The 16,039-nt window shown below is 38.2% G+C and overlaps 1 protein-coding gene across 1 annotated transcript in view; it reads right to left on the bottom strand.

Annotated features, from left to right (window-relative positions):
• Positions 1-16,039, bottom strand: part of LAMA1 (laminin subunit alpha 1) — a 147,831-nt gene that overhangs the window by 86,857 nt on the left and 44,935 nt on the right. The window contains exons 5-11 of the mRNA XM_026659235.2: positions 12,891-13,133; positions 11,023-11,202; positions 6,236-6,325; positions 4,860-4,977; positions 3,536-3,714; positions 2,371-2,476; positions 1,054-1,214 (exon numbers count right to left, since the gene is read on the bottom strand). Coding sequence (XP_026515020.2) covers positions 1,054-1,214; positions 2,371-2,476; positions 3,536-3,714; positions 4,860-4,977; positions 6,236-6,325; positions 11,023-11,202; positions 12,891-13,133 — 1,077 coding nt within the window. The remainder of the gene's footprint in view (positions 1-1,053; positions 1,215-2,370; positions 2,477-3,535; positions 3,715-4,859; positions 4,978-6,235; positions 6,326-11,022; positions 11,203-12,890; positions 13,134-16,039) is intronic.

Below are 16,039 nucleotides of genomic sequence, written 5' to 3'. Positions count from 1 at the left end.
CCGGACGGCCCTGCCTGCTCCTCCCAGTGCCCCTTTGCTGGTTGTCTCTCACCCAGTGCCTCTCAGTGATGCATTAAAAACACGCCTGAATCTTGTCCAAATTTGCACCAGCTCACTTCATTGACTACATATGTTTTACTTCTGATTTATACCAGAGTAAAGTAGCCATTAGTGTTTCTTGTTTAACTTGGCCACTAAAGCTGCTTCCTATTTGCAGTCTGACTTTTTGTTTGTTCATGTGTTCAAGGTTTTAGATCAGATAAGTTATGCAAGAGGTCAGAACAGTTTTACAAAAATTGTCATGTTAACCACTGTTTTGTTGTTTGTTTGTTTTTTGGCTAGTGTCATACCTGGCAAGAACAAACAATTTGCTACCTTTGGTTGCTGAAAAATAAGTGCAACATCTTCAAATATTAAAATACAACTTCACATCAAGGTTCTGCAGAAACCACACGTGCATGAAATTTAATGAGAACTTACATTTACTGATATTACAAATTTGCATTTGCCCAAGAAAATAGTCTGCAAACTAGGTCTCTAATTTTTAAATATCATGTTACAGTTTATGTTTTGTAATTAAATAATTAAAATAAAATTAGTGTTCACGTATAGGTCTCAATTTAATTTTTCAGAACTATAAAAAAAATTTCAAATATGTAGAATTACATGGTATAAATTAAATGTTTTCAATATACCCTCTAACTGCTCAACAAGAATGATGTATTTTAAAGAACACCACCAACCTATCCACAAAACACAAACACAGTTGTTTTAATGCAGTCTGGCATTTGCTTTTATATGGAACTTTCTATCTGGAATATATAGAATCATGCTACACAGCTTATCACAGCTTCTCTACTGTAACAGAAATATGCTGCTAATTCTCATTCAAATCCCTGTCAGAAGGAGATGTTTAAATCTCAGTTACTTGCTATGATAGTACGACATAATAGATGACAAAAGTATGAAGTAATTTCCCCTATTAAAACTGCACTTACAAACCCAGCTACCGATTTCACAGTAAATCAAAGTGAGACTCAGCAGGTCACTTACCTTGCAAAGACAAGGTTCTGTGCAAGGGTCATCGTTAATGCTTCCAACCAGGCTGCAGTTACAGTGCACACAGCTTGGGTAGCCCTTGTAGCCAAATGCACAGCGATCACATTTTTCTCCTGTGTAACCTTCTTTGCATTGACACTGACCTGGCTGAGTCCCTTGAAATATAAAAATGATAATGAAAAACATGAAGGGTTAATAGAAGACTGGGGGTGAAATATGGAATAGTGGGAGAAGCAATGTAACCGTCTCGTTTATCAAACTATATAGCTCTAGTCACATTTTGCACAGGTAGCTCGGATATTACCAACCCAGTATATATTTTTTTCATGTTGGAGTACCAGAGCCACAGAACCTCTTCCAGGAAAAAAATCCACTGTATCAATTCACAGTTTGAACTACACCTGTACCCCGATATAACACAGTTGTGGGGAGCCAAAAATCCCTACCGCGTTGTAGGTGAAACACCGTTATATCGGGGTAGGGGCGGCAGGGCTCCAGCGGTGATTTAAAGGGCCCGGGGCTCCCGCAGCAGCCAGAGCCCCGGACCCTTTAAAGCGCTACCCGAGCCCCGCTGCTGCAGCCCCGGGGTAGCGGCGGCAGGGCTCCAGCTGTGATTTAAAGAGCTCCGGGCTCCAGCCGCTGCGGGGAGCCCGGGCCCTTTAAATAGCCGGCCGAGCCCCACTGCCACAGCGCCGGGATAGCGGCGGCAGGGCTCCAGCAGTGATTTAAAGGGCCCGGGGCTCCCCACAGCAGCTGGAGCCCCGGACCCTTTAAACGCCGCCGGAGCCCTGCTGCTACCACACTATATGCGAACCCGTGTTATATCGGGTCGCATTATAGCAGGGTAGAGGTGTAATATATGTAACAGTTTTAGGCTCCAATCCTGTAACTTGTTATTAACAAGCTGAGCTCTCTACCCATGCACAACAAGTTGCAGGATCAAGACCTAAGGGCATCTTATACTCCTGTAGCATGTGGTATTTCCTGTCTTCCCTCCCAAATAAATAAAAAATGGAGATATTCTATCTCCTAGAACTGGAAGGGACCCTGAGGTCATTGAGTCCAGCCCCCTGCCTTCACTAGCAGGACCAAGTACTGATTTTGCCCCAGATCCCTAAGTGGCCCTGTCAAGGACTGAACTCACAACCCTGGGTTTAGCAGGCCAATGCTCAAACCATTGAGCTATTCCTCCCTCCCTCCCTTCCTTTTTTAGGTATTTACTGGCATTTTAATGTGATACCTTAACAGCATAATGTTTCCTCACCTTTGAGCACCTGAAGTTTACAGAAAAAGCATCTCATGATCCCTTACCATGCTGAAGATCAGAATGATCATCATCCTTAATGCAGTCAGAACTCAAAGACCCAAATGGATCACAGTCACAAGGATGGCAAGGGTTATCTTCATAGGGAGAAACCTAAAACAAATGGTACATTTTAACTGTTATACTCAAACTAATTAGTGGAAATCGTAAAAATTCACTGCTGTTTCTTGCCAGGGACCATTGAAACTAAACTAAAGCTTCGTATAACAGTGAGATTTTCTCTTTAATGGAGGTCCCAAATTTCTCTTTGAGAGCCATGCCCTTGCTTCAAGGCAGCTCAGGGCCAGACTAAGGCAATCTGGAACCATAAGCACACAAGTCATTTACTGGCTAAGAATCAGACTTAAGCTGGTATCTCTTCAGTGCTCTTTAGAATAAGGAAGCAGGGTGCATGTAACATGAGAATTGCTTCTCTCTGTGAAGGACTGTGCCTACTACCTAACTATATTTGAACTATACATGGCCTCCACTCACACTTGTGCTTGAGAACATAAACCTGAGCTCCCTAATGTGCCCCGTGGATGAACTTGCTGAATCAATGCCTTATCTGAAAAAGAGAAAGTTCCATACTGAGAAAAATAAATGTCCTTGCTATAGGAGGTTACTCACTTGGTCACAGTACGTCCAGACATAGGGAGACCTATCTAGTTTGCTGGAAGTAAAACAAAATTAATTTTCTAGTGATGTTTATCCTTTTTAGCCAGATTATAACAAATCTATCTATGCATCCAATGAATGAGGGTAGGGACAGAGTTTCTACTTTAATACCACTGAACTGGAAAGTCACTATGAGATATAAGATGTAGATGGGCACAGAAAGAGCATACTCTATACATACTTCCTAAATGAAATATTGAGAAGAATACAGTTTATTGCAATAGCTCATCACTTCTCCAAGAATCACATATGACTATAAAAGAGTTCTCTTTAATCACAAAGGAATTGGGATTGTCCTTTCAACATGCTAGAGAATCAGCCTAAATTTACACTGAACCTGTAAGACTGGTATCTGATTTATGAAGAAGACTTTACAATTTTTAGTCACACTCTAAGTGTGGAAATTAAATGTAATAACATTCAATGGATTGAAATACGCATATGACGACATTTATTATTAATCAAAGCAATGGGACGTAGTTTGATAAATCTTACTTTATATGGCCGATAGTATCCATCGGCACAGATCTCACAGTTGATCCCAGTAGTGTGCTGAGTACAATTTATACAGACTCCACCTCCTATGAACTGTCCATGAATATTTATGCTCCTATTCTCATCTGCCACACCCTGGTGATAATAACAATCTTCTGCTTTATTATGACAGTTGCACTCTAAGAAGAAATAGCAAAGAAATACATTTTTATTTACATTTTCTAACAGTTACAGCATATCCAAAATAAAGAGAGTAAAAAATACAAATAGAACAATAAAGCAATCCATGTCAGTTGCATGCTTTGCCTTGGCTGTGCTGTACAAAAACAGTAATACCCATTTATCTTACTCCTGGCCAGGTAACTTTTAAAACAATCACAACGTTAACAACATTTTTTTTAATAGTGTTCTGTAGCTCACAATAACCCAACCCTATCGTCCCTTAGTGAAGTGTGTTATTACGAGTAAGTGTTCTTACATTTTTAGCATTCTACCTTACTGAAGAGTATCAGCTTAATTCCTCTCCTCACTTATACTAGTGACTAATGCCACTGAAGTCACTAGAGCTATGCCAGTGTAAAACTTATTTAAGTGAAAGGAGACTTGGGCCTGTACACCAATAAAATATTCTATATCTCTAAATGCAATTATTCTCTAAAGGTTCTACTAACAGGGCTGCTTCAACTGGAAAATAAACTATGCCTAATAGGCTCCTAGATGTCTGTGGCTTGCTCCAGGCATTACAGATGGGAGGTAAGGAAATGTGGCTAACAACTCTTAGCAATGTGTGCGAATATACAACTATTGGGAGAGCCTATGCCAGACATTCAGCATAGTTTGCAATTTATTGGCCATTTAGATTGCTTTTTCAGAATTTTCATGTTGTAAGAATGACTATGTTTAACGAAGACTAAATTATGAATTTAACAATATTTAAGCAACAAGCAGCACCCATAATTACCAATGGGGAAATGTTAAATGTCATTGTAGCACAATAAACGACTAAGTCTCTTCTGTCTGATCATCTATGAAATGTCATTTCCGCAGCCTCAATGTTATTATTGATATCTATATATTATATTGTATAATAATAATATATTATTATGTCAAAGGAAATCCAAATGATTATCATCTTATTATTTTTGACCATACCTTCCACTTCTTGTGTGGTTTATTTTTTTTTTTTAATTTAAGAAAACTACTATTTCTAGTACCTGATCTAGCCATTCCATTGATTTCAATGGGAACTGGATCAGGTCCTTATTGAACAAATCTGTAAACATTTACGGAACCATTAAGAACCTCAACTTTTGTAACTACTTACTCTCACATTTGTTGCCAGCAGAAATAGTTCCTGGTCTCCACGGATTTTGATGGTAACCAGGGCAACACTCATTGCAGCTCTCTCCGCATGTATTATGTTCACACTGGCATTGCAGTTTCTAAAAAAGAAATTGTAGAAATTAAAAAAAATAGGTCATTTACCAAGATCCTGAAAACTCAACCAAGTGACTAATATCAAATCTACTCTACTACAGAATTTTAAATACCACAACTATTTTGCAATTATATAGATGTGCTAGAACCCAGTCCTGCTACCTTTACTGATGTGGGAGGCCCTTCCTCAGGTATGTATCCTATCAGAGCAAGTCCTATCACTCTGCCATGTGAGAGCTGCAGGATCATGTCTTTAGTGCCCTTGCTACACTCAAAAGCATTGTTTAAATTTAGGCGCTAAGACAAAGATAGTTCACTTCCAAACAAAGTGTATTACCTGAGAACTGTGTATGTTTAGGTAGTGAAGGGAGGAAAATTACAGCAAGTAGACAGAATGAAGAATAAAAGCACATATTATGGGCCTGATTTTACATCCCTTTACTCACAGGAGTAGTTCTACAGAGTTCAGTATGAGTAAAGATTGCAAAACTTGGCCTGTAGCATATATATATTGCTTCACCAAAGGAACCTTAGATTATATATGAAGTAATATTATCAGTGAACATTTTCTCTGTTGAAATTCAGTATAGGTGATTATCCAGCTATATCAAAAAGTGAGCGGAAGAAGAGGACAAAAGGGAAAACATCTATATCTGCACTTATGGTATTAACATCAATTCAAATTTTCTGTAGAAAATATGAAACGAGAACTGTGCTGGAGGATAATTCTGCCCCTCATTTGTTCAAATGAACTGATGGAAAGTTATTAACTGGAGTGTCCTTCCTCATATGCACCTGAGGCTGGAGTGTTCCTTTCACGGAATTCCTACTAAAGTCAATCAGAGTTCCACCCACAAAGTACTTAAATGATCAAGCATTAAGGGCTCAATCCTGCAAAGATTTAACCTGCCTAATTTTACTCATGTCGGTATTCCCATCAAAATCACATGAGACTACTTACATGTGTAAAGTGCATAAGTATTTGCAGGATCAAGCTTTTAGGCCTCATTTCTGCATGGTACTTAACTGTGTGCCTAACTTTAATCACACTATTACTCCCATTGATGTCAATCGGACAATTCACGGCTTTAAGTTAGGACATGCTTAAAGTTAGGAACCTGCTTTAAATACCTGCTGAATCAAGGTCAGAATTTATATATGTTCCTTTAGATTTTCCCCATAATATCTTTCTCTCTCTATGCAAAGAACTAAACTTTTTATTCAAAAGACTGTTTTGTGAAAATAAAAATAATTAAAGCATACCTTTGTGGTTTCATCCAGTGGGCAGCTTCGAGCATGGCCATAGCAAATACACATGCCACCAACAGAGATATCCTTTATTGAATAGTAATACTGGACAAAAGTAAGGTTGAAAAGGAAGTGAGTTGGAGACATTTCAGGTTTCTATTAAATTCCACAGGACAATAAAAAATCAATATTAAATTGATTTGGGAACAGCTATGTTCCAAACAATTTGACAACATTGACTATCTGCAACCTGGGCAAGCTTGCCATTTTGCAAATTTTTAGATCTTTTCCCCTGTAGTCTTTAATAATTAAGAGACAAATTCTGATTATGGATAAGCATGCACAACTCTCTGATTTCAATGGTTATTTGTACTTTTGCCTTAGCCGGAATCTGACTCTTCAAAAAATCCACCTTTTGCCATGTAGGAGGTCAGATGACATAACAGAATGTTTTCTGGGTAGCAACGTAACAACCTGTAGACTTGAATTTTAATTTAATTTAAATCCTGGCATTGATGTGTATGTTCTCAAAACTGGGGATTCCCACTTTCATTCAAAACCTGCTCATGAACTTCCCCTCACACTAGCTCTGGGCTGCTAGTTTTGATGTACTGTATTGCTCTTCTCAAATGTTTATCTTAAGAAACAGTAGGACAGCAAAGTACCAGATGCTGTGTGTGATGCTGTGTATAAGCCCCATGCATCTGGACAGCAGGGAAGGGATTAATTTTCAGAGCAAGAAAGAGGCAGGATGTGATGCAGCTGGGTTCAGCTCCATTTTAAGCAGGTTTGGCAGGCACTTCACAGGGATTGTGAACAAGGTCTTTCCAAGAGTTCTGGGGAAAGGCTTCAAGACACTCAAGTCTAAGGCCTCAACAGGGACAGGCGCGGTAGGTGCTCTGTGTACAGACCAGTTTACTGATAGGTTTTTTTGACTCTCTGAAGGGAGCTGGAGCAAGCTAGCTCCTTTTCTTCTTTCTTTCTTTCTTTTTCTTTCGTTCAGAAAGTCCTCAGTGACTTCAGTTGAACTGAAACTCCTTAGACTATAAGGGGACAGTATACCTCTATAGTCTATTGCCTAAATACCAATGCTAGGAGCCTGGGTAATAAACAAGAGGAACTGGAATTGCTCATTTATCTTAAATTCGATCTAATTGGTATTACTGAAATCTGGTGGGGTGATTCATATAATTGGTATATTAAAATCAATGGTTATAACTGCTTAGGGAGTACTGAGTGGGCAAGGGGGAGGGGGTTGTCTATGACAAAAATAGCATTACCTGTTTCTGAGTCACTGATCACTCCAAAAAAAATTTTTTTTGAATGCTTATGGATCAATATCCTAACAGCTAAAGCATAAGGTAGGGTATTAGTTGGTGTCTGCTACAGACCACCAAATCACACTAGGGAACAGGATGACTGCCTCCTTATGCACCTATCTATAAAGTGTAGGGAAAAAGCCTGTGTGATCATAGGGGACTTCATCTGGAGTGACATATGTTGGAGGTCTCAAGCTGCGAATACTAAACACCCTTGGAATTTCTAAACATTATAAATAACAATTTCCTAACTCAAAAAGTATTGTAGCCAGCATAGTGGAATGCTATGTTAGACCTCGTCCTAAGAAAAAGGGGAACAGATTACAGAACTAAAAATTAGTGGTGGCTTAGGTACAAGTGATCATGACGATCACATTTGTAATGTGCAAGCAGAATCAAGTTCAGACCAGTAACATATATACTTGGTGCTTTAATAGGGCCAATTTCACAAAGGTGAAAACAATTATGAGCCAGATCAGCTCACAAGAAGAATTTAATCATAAAAATGTGAATGATAATTGAGAATCATTTAAGAACACTTTACTAGATGCCCAAAAAGCTACAATCGCACAACTGAGGGAAAAGGCTGTTCTGGTTAAAAAACCGACCTGATTTAGAGGAAAAAAATATAATATATAACAAATAGAAGAAAGGGAAAGTGGATAGTAATGAATGTAAATCAGAAGTTAGGAATTGTAGAAAATAGAAAAGGGAGACAAAAGTACACATGGAGAAACTTATGGCCAGCAGAGTTAAGGACAAGAAGATTTTTAAATACATTAGCAACAAAAACAATCCTGACAATGCAATTGAGCCATTATTAGATGTAAATGGTAGAATTATAAACAATAATGCAGAAAAGCCAAAAGTGTTCAATAAATATTTCTGTTCTGTATTTGAGGTAAAACCAGATGTTATAGTCTCTTCATACGGTAAGATATCACTCTTTCAATTCCACTAGTATCACTGGAAGATGTTAAACAGAAGCTACTAAAGTCAGACATTTTTAAATCAGCAGATCCTGATAGCTTGCATCCGAGAATTTTAAAACAGCTGGATGAGTAGCTTGCTGGACAGTTACTGTTGATTTTCAGTAGGTCTTGGACCACTGGGGAAGCTCCAGAAGACTGGAAGAAACCTAATGTGACAATTTTTAAAGAGGGTAAACAGGATGACTCAGGTTTATAGGCCTGTCAACCTGACATCAATCCCAGGCAAGACAATAGAGAAGCTGATATGGGACTCAATTAATAAAGAATTAAAGGCGGGTAATGTAATTAATGCAAATTAGTATGAGTTTATGGGAAATAAATGCTGTCAAATTAACTTGATATATTTCTGATGAGATTACAACTTTGGTTGATAAAGATAATAGTGTTAATGTAATATACTTAGACTTCTATAAGACATTTGACTTGGTACTGCACAACATTTTGATTAAAAGACTAGAAAGATATAAAATTAACATGGCACGCATTAAATGGATTAAAATCTGGCTAAATGACATGTCTTAAAATGTAATTGTATACAGGGAAGCATCATCAAGCAGGTGTGTTTCCAGTGGGGCCCTGCAGGGATCAGTTCTTGGCCCTACTCAATTTAACATTTTTATCAGTGATCACAAAGAAAACAAAATCATCACTGATAAAGATCGCAGATGACACAAAAAATGGAGGAATGGTAAATAATGAAGAGGACAGGTCACTGATTCAAAGCGATCTGGTTCACTTGGTAAACTGGGTGCAAGCAAACAATCTGCATTTTAATATGGTTAAATGTAAATGTATACATCTGAACAAAGAATGTAGGCCATACTTAGAGGATGGGGGACTCTTTCTTGGGGAGCAGTGACTCTGAAAAAGATTTGGGGGTTGTGATAGATAATCAGCTGACCATGAGCTCCCAACGTGAGCTAAAGAGTTAATGAGATCCTGGGATGAATAAACAGAAGAATCTGAAGTAGCAGTAGAGAGGTTATTTTTTGCCTCTATATTTGGCACTAGTGTGACCACTGATGAAATACTGTCTCCAGTTCTGATGCCCATTCAAGAAGGATGTTGATAAATTGGAGAAAGTTCAGAGAAGAGCCATGAGAATGATTAAAGGATTAGAAATCATGCCTTGTGATATACTCAGAGAGCTCAGTCTAATTAGCTTAAAAAAGAGAAGGGTCGGGGTGACTTGATTACTGTCTAAAAGTACCTACATGGGGAAAAATATTTGATAATGGGCTCTTCAGTTTAACAGAGAAAGGTGTAACATGATTCCATGGCTGCAAGTTGAAGCTAAACAAATTCAGACTGGAAATAAAGGTGTACATTTTTAAATGGTGAGAGCAATTAACCAATGGAAGAATTTACCAAGGTCATGGTGGAGTCTCAATTTTTAAATCAGGATTGGATGTTTTTCTAAAAGATATGCTCTAGGAATTATTTTGGGGACCGTTCTATGGCTTGTGTTGTACAGGAGGTCAGACTAGCTGATCACAATGGCCCCTTCAAAGATTCCCCTTTGAATTCAGATTTAAAGTCTGGTGACATTTTTAAAGGGAGAGAACCTGTTTATTGGAGATACTCTCCACATTCCCCTCTCCTCAACAGATGAGGTCCTCCATGCTGTATAGTCACACAAACAATCGAAAGACTTTAGCAAGTGAATACATGAAATCATTATGTTTTACCCAATGTGTCATGGTCAAGTAAACAAGGGGGACAAACAACTAAATTACAAAGAAGAAAGGGACACACTGGTTAATTTGTGTAGTACTGCATCCAGTTAAACTTAACAGGCAGCATGCCCTACTCAGTGAACTGACTATTGGCTATGTCCCTGACTCCCTGTGTGGTCTTGAGCAAGTCAGTTCAATCTCTTTGTGTCTCAGGGATGTGTAAAATAGGGATGTCATGAGGATCAGATAATATTTCCAAGTTCTATATAAATGGTATATATTAATATTAATAAATACCCTTGGGCTTAAAGACAAATTGGCAAAAGGATCCAATTTAAAAAAAAATCCTCCATCCATTAGACAGCATTGTAATTCACACCAAGTTACTGTTTTCAAGTAATAGATTTCATGTATCAACACATTAGCAACTGAAATACTTAATACACCAAAAATTACTGTACACTAACATGAAACGTAACTCATATATTTACTTTTTGCCTAAAGTGACATTTTCATCAAACAAATCACATATTTATCTTTGCTGATGAAATGTTAGCAATGCTACCTCATGGTTCGTAGCTAAATGGCAATTCATCTGAAGGAAAAAAACAACTTTGAAAAAACTTTCTTTGGAACAGCTGTCCCCTGCAGGCTTACAGTTGGTAGTAACATTACAGAGAAGGCAACGTTTACTTAACAACCTCATGAAACCTTACTGATCATGAATGTTGAGGTTCAAGTCCTTCATCAAGACGGACAGTACTTAGCCTTTACTGTCCAGTGTGGTGAACAATAGATACAAAAGATCAGCTTACCCTTCTGGTAACAATGGGATCAAGGTCTTTAGGATCATGGTGGCTAAGAGTCATGAGGTCAGCATTAAGGGTTCTAATACGTTGCAGGCGAAGACGGATATATCGTGCAGAAGTAAACTCCAATAGTGTTTGTGAAGGATCATCGGCACTAGGTCTACCATTGATCAACGAAGTGTGAATCTAGACAGAGGGATTGACTTCACTATATGCTTAATTATAACCCGGTTATGATAACAAACATCTTTCTATCAAGACTTAAAAACCCACAAAAACAAACAAAATGGGGTTATTGGGTACAATGTATCAACAGAGACATCAAATCAATTGTGCATTCAGTCACAATTTCAATATTAATAATATTAACTGCCTGATTTAGGAGTCACATCTTCCTGGAATCACCATTACCAGTTCACAGAATCCACTTGTGATGGGACTTCTGAAGGGTCAAAAGAAAGGGGAGGGAGAGGGAGTATGCTGAAGATCATTCCTTGCCTTCTATGCACTCGTCTGGATCTACTAGATCTGGGACCCTTCTGCTCACAGATGTGGAAGAGACACTGACAATGAGCAAGGAGTACAGTATTTATCCCTCACAGAATGTCTCTTGTGCAATTTGTAAAGATTTATATGGTAAGATGTAAAACTAGCTGTTCACTTTTTCATAACTAATTTGGTTTATTAGCTGTGTTCTGCTTTGTATGTATATTTCCTCATACACAGAAGTTTTTTCTCCTATATTTTCAGTTTTGTCTAATGCAGTAAAAATGTTTCAACAGAAAATATTTTTTTAAATAATGTTTTAAAAAATATTACTTCTGTAATAAGGGAATATATGGGCTTTCTGATAACCTGGCCCATCAATTAAAGTTCGGTGTGTCCAGTTTCACGCACTCTGGACAGCCCTATGATAAATACTTGATTCAAATATGCTTGACTTAAAATCACCGAAGGTTCACCAGGTTTTCTTTCTCTGTGGGGGCCAAAATTGTGATTTAATATGTAAAAAAGGCAATGTTTGTAACACTTCAATCCTTAATTGTCCATACTCCAATTTATTTTAATCTAGAGAATTTAATCTAGAGAATCTAGATTTAGTTGGTGTTGGTCCTGCTTTGAGCAGGGGGTTGGACTAGATGACCTCCTGAGGTCTCTTCTAACCCTAATATTCTATGACTCTAAGAGAAGTTACTGGTTTCTACTAAACAAAGGGTTACTAGCAACCTCCATAGGCCAAGATTGGGTTTATTACCACATAAGGAGGACTTTCACAATAGACTAACCACCGATTTTAATGCATCATTTCATTATGTTGCTGCCTCTCTGAAATAAATTACATAAGTACTATGAATAGTCTTGGTTAAAGAAAGAACAATCAACTGTGAGCCTGCACAATGCATAGCTCTTTTAATTATGCTCTGTCCCTGAAACAATGCCAGGGCTTGTTTTCCAGTTCCAGCTGTGCAGAGCCTTTCAGACAGCGTTTGCAGCTTTATCTTACAAAACCAGGTGCTCCTAAAAAAGAGATGTTCTTTTTTAAATTAAACACCTGGCTGTACATAAAGTCTCTATGTTTTATTCTTTCAAGATGAAGTATCTAATTCACAATTAGTAGCCATAATCAAATTATGTGAAGAGATACAACAAAGAGTTTATAACTAGAATACGCAGAGCCAAAGATATTTTTTCCTAACTTTTTTTTAAGTTGTTATATTGGTAAATGAAATAGAGATTAAAGGCATCATAACAATCCAAAGCATCTGACAATGTTGGAAGGCATAAATTGTGCAACTGTAATTTAAAATTTCTGAAACTTGCAATTAGTGCACATTCATGCTCACGAATGACAAGTGCAAAAAGAGACAGCATACCTCTCCATGTTCTAATGGAACTAGCCTGGAATAATAAGAGGTGCAGATCACTTCATCATCTCTCTTGTAAGTAGGAGGCCCAAGTCTTGGTGTTACATTATAACGAGTTAAGCACTCTGTGTCACTAATTGCATAATACTGCCATGGTCTGAACTCAGTGCCATCCACTGAACGTTCCAAAATCCAGTTTCCAGGTCGGGGAGCATTAGCAGCTTTGATTATGACATATGCAACTTGAAAGACCTAAACAAAATTCAAGCAAAAACTTTTAACACTTGATACTACCATATAAAACAAGCACCACAGCACTTCTACCACCCCTCATCCACTCCAGAATACAGTCTAAATGCATTAATGCCTAAATGAAGTTTTTGAAGGTTGATGAGATAGTTGCCAATAGTTTAATGTTCTCTCTCTGTTACCAAGCCATGATTAGACAGAAAAAAAAATTATTTAATCACTATGTGGGCAATTTAGTAAATTGCTTTTGAACACTGCCCCCACTCCCAAAATGTTTTTCAGGTGACTCTCTCTCTCTCATATCTATATTGGGGGGGGAGGGGAATAAATATTTTTTCTTACCCCCCCCCCTCCCCCAATTTTGGCCAAAATGGAGCAGTTCATGCCGGCCAATGCTAAAGTAGTAATAAGACAAATTTTATCAGGTTTGCTTTGGGTGTGAGTATCTTCTTATAACTTGATACCCACTGGACCTGATTCTTTTCTCCTGCACTCCAGTTTTACTCTTTGGGCCAGATACTCAGCAGGTGTAAATAAGCATACTTTCACTGGCTGCAGTGGAGCTTAATAAGATGCTATTTTGCACCAACAAAGAATCTGGCCCACTGACTTCAAAGTGGAGTTACTTTGGTGTCAGCAAGAGGAGAACCAGGATCATGGCTCATCATTAGAACACTACTCCTAGTAAGAGAAAAAATCTACAGATTTTTAAACCCTCTCTACTACAGTACAGTTTTAAAAACCAAACAAAGTCATGTAATTACCAAGAATATAAGGCTCTATATAAGAATATAAGGCTCCTAGCCCATTTAAGGATCCCATTTGAAAAAGTTATTTGCTACCAACAGGCTCCTTCAGTGAAAATCATATACTAACATCTCCTTTCAGCATGGAAGGAAACAGAAATCAAGCAAAAGCTGAATCGGGCAACTTCAGTGTTCCATACACAGTGGCCTGATTCTTACCTCACACTGATTTTATCCTGATGTAATGGACATTAATGGAGTTACACCTGGTGTGTGTAAAAAGAGAATCACTTAAGTCCTTGTCTGCTCCAACTTAAGTCCATAGGAGTTTTGCCATTTATTTCAGTGGGTTCAGTATAAGTCCCTGAAAGGGAATTTTTGATCACTTTTGAAGACAAACAAAAGTTCAAGGGTTTTGTGGACTTATCCTGAGAGTTGCAGAGCACCTGCAACTCCCTTTGAAGTCAATTAAGTTGCTCCCATGAGTAAAGGCTGTAGATTGGACCCCAAATTTGTTTGTAACTGTAAAAAATGATATTCACTCCCTTTGCTTTACTTGAAACTCATTATACCTTTTTTTTTTTTTTTTACTCACTATTGGCTATAGTCAACTAAACTGCCTCTTTGCTTATTACACAGTTGGCTGAACAACAAATGCACTACTTTTGATTACACAGGGTTTTTTCTAGAGCTGTTATAGTCTCGCCAAACTGCAGCTGATGTGGCTAGTTTTAAATCCAGTTTCAACAAGTAACAATAGCAAGTTATCCTTCATCACACACTAACTGCAGTCACTGCTATGGGAATGAAAATAAACAATATTACAAGAATATGTACGTTTAATCTATTTTGAATATCAAGTTTCTTGAGGGGGCTCAGTCAAACAAAGGAATTTTCACAGAGGTTATGAACTTATATTGCTCACTCTAATGAAGTGTGTGTTATTTAAAGTCAACATTTTGAAACATGGCAGCTGATTTTGGGTGCCATACTTGAGACCTCAAGGGCCAGATTTTCAGAAGTCCTAGTGACATCAATAAGAGCTTAGGATGTTTGATACCTCTGAAAATCAGACACAAGACATCTAAAGTTGGGCATCCAAAAACAGAAGTACCCCAAAATAGCTGGATGGTTTTGAAAATGTGGTTGCATATGTGGTCAGCCTATGCGTACCTCTCCCAATCTTTCTCCATTGGAGCGTATGGGTTCCACTCCATGTAAACACATAGCACTTAAATAAATAATTCTATGGCCTGTCCCCTGCCCTGCCCTCACCTCTATTATGTCTTCCTAAGTGAATTCATAGGACATAAAACACCAACAACACAGGAAAACTTGGCCGCTTTGTAAAAATAGATATTTAACTGAATTCTTAATGAGAAGTATTTGTATTAAATATTGTAACAGAATGCAATGCCATACACTGTACATTTTTATACCATCTTGATATTTATATATCTTCGCTTCTTAAAATATGATAACCAAGGGCAGGAGTGCTCCTGCTACCCCTGTCTGCATGGAGAGGCTGCCTCCATAGGACTGTTTCCCCCTCACTGAAACTCTGTGGATGCCCCTCCACCGGAGATTCATGGAGAAGGGACTACACAAATTTTTCAGGTTTTCAAGATCCAGCTATTGAATAGTCATGAGACATCCAGTCATTGCCTCATGGTTCCTACAGAGGCTGTGCTGCCAGGGAGAAGCATGAATGAAGCAGCACACAGACAATTCATCTCTATGGACATCTTCAGTGTCCGCAGCTGTGTGTGGTCCCATCCCTGCAGAACCTCAACATTCAGAGGCTTGTGAGGCCTCAGGCTCTCTAGTCTCTGCAAACACTCCCCACTCCCAACTTGAGTGGCTGCTATACTGGAAACTCTGTAAAATGAAAATCATTTTATACAATTCTCAGAACATTTTCTAGCAAGATTTTTTTATTTTATTAACTCTTAAGGTTAACACTGCTGGTGATTTACAAGCTTCCCCCCATACCCTTTCAATCATTCTGTGTCTACTAATGTCTCATGATAAACTAGTTTGCACAGCTGTGCTGTGAGAGCTAATCATTTGCGCATTTTAATTTGACTTTGCAACTTTCCCAGAACTGATTTCTTTACTGGACTACAAGGGTAAAAAGGGCAAGCCAAAGCAACTTAGTGATCC

This window comes from Terrapene carolina, unplaced genomic scaffold (genome assembly GCF_002925995.2).
Source record: "Terrapene carolina triunguis isolate 2854851 unplaced genomic scaffold, T_m_triunguis-2.0 Scaffold58, whole genome shotgun sequence".
NCBI classification, from domain to species: domain Eukaryota; kingdom Metazoa; phylum Chordata; order Testudines; family Emydidae; genus Terrapene; species Terrapene triunguis.
The sequence above is the reverse complement of the archived record's forward strand: the minus strand, read 5'-3'. Positions and strand labels throughout refer to the sequence as shown.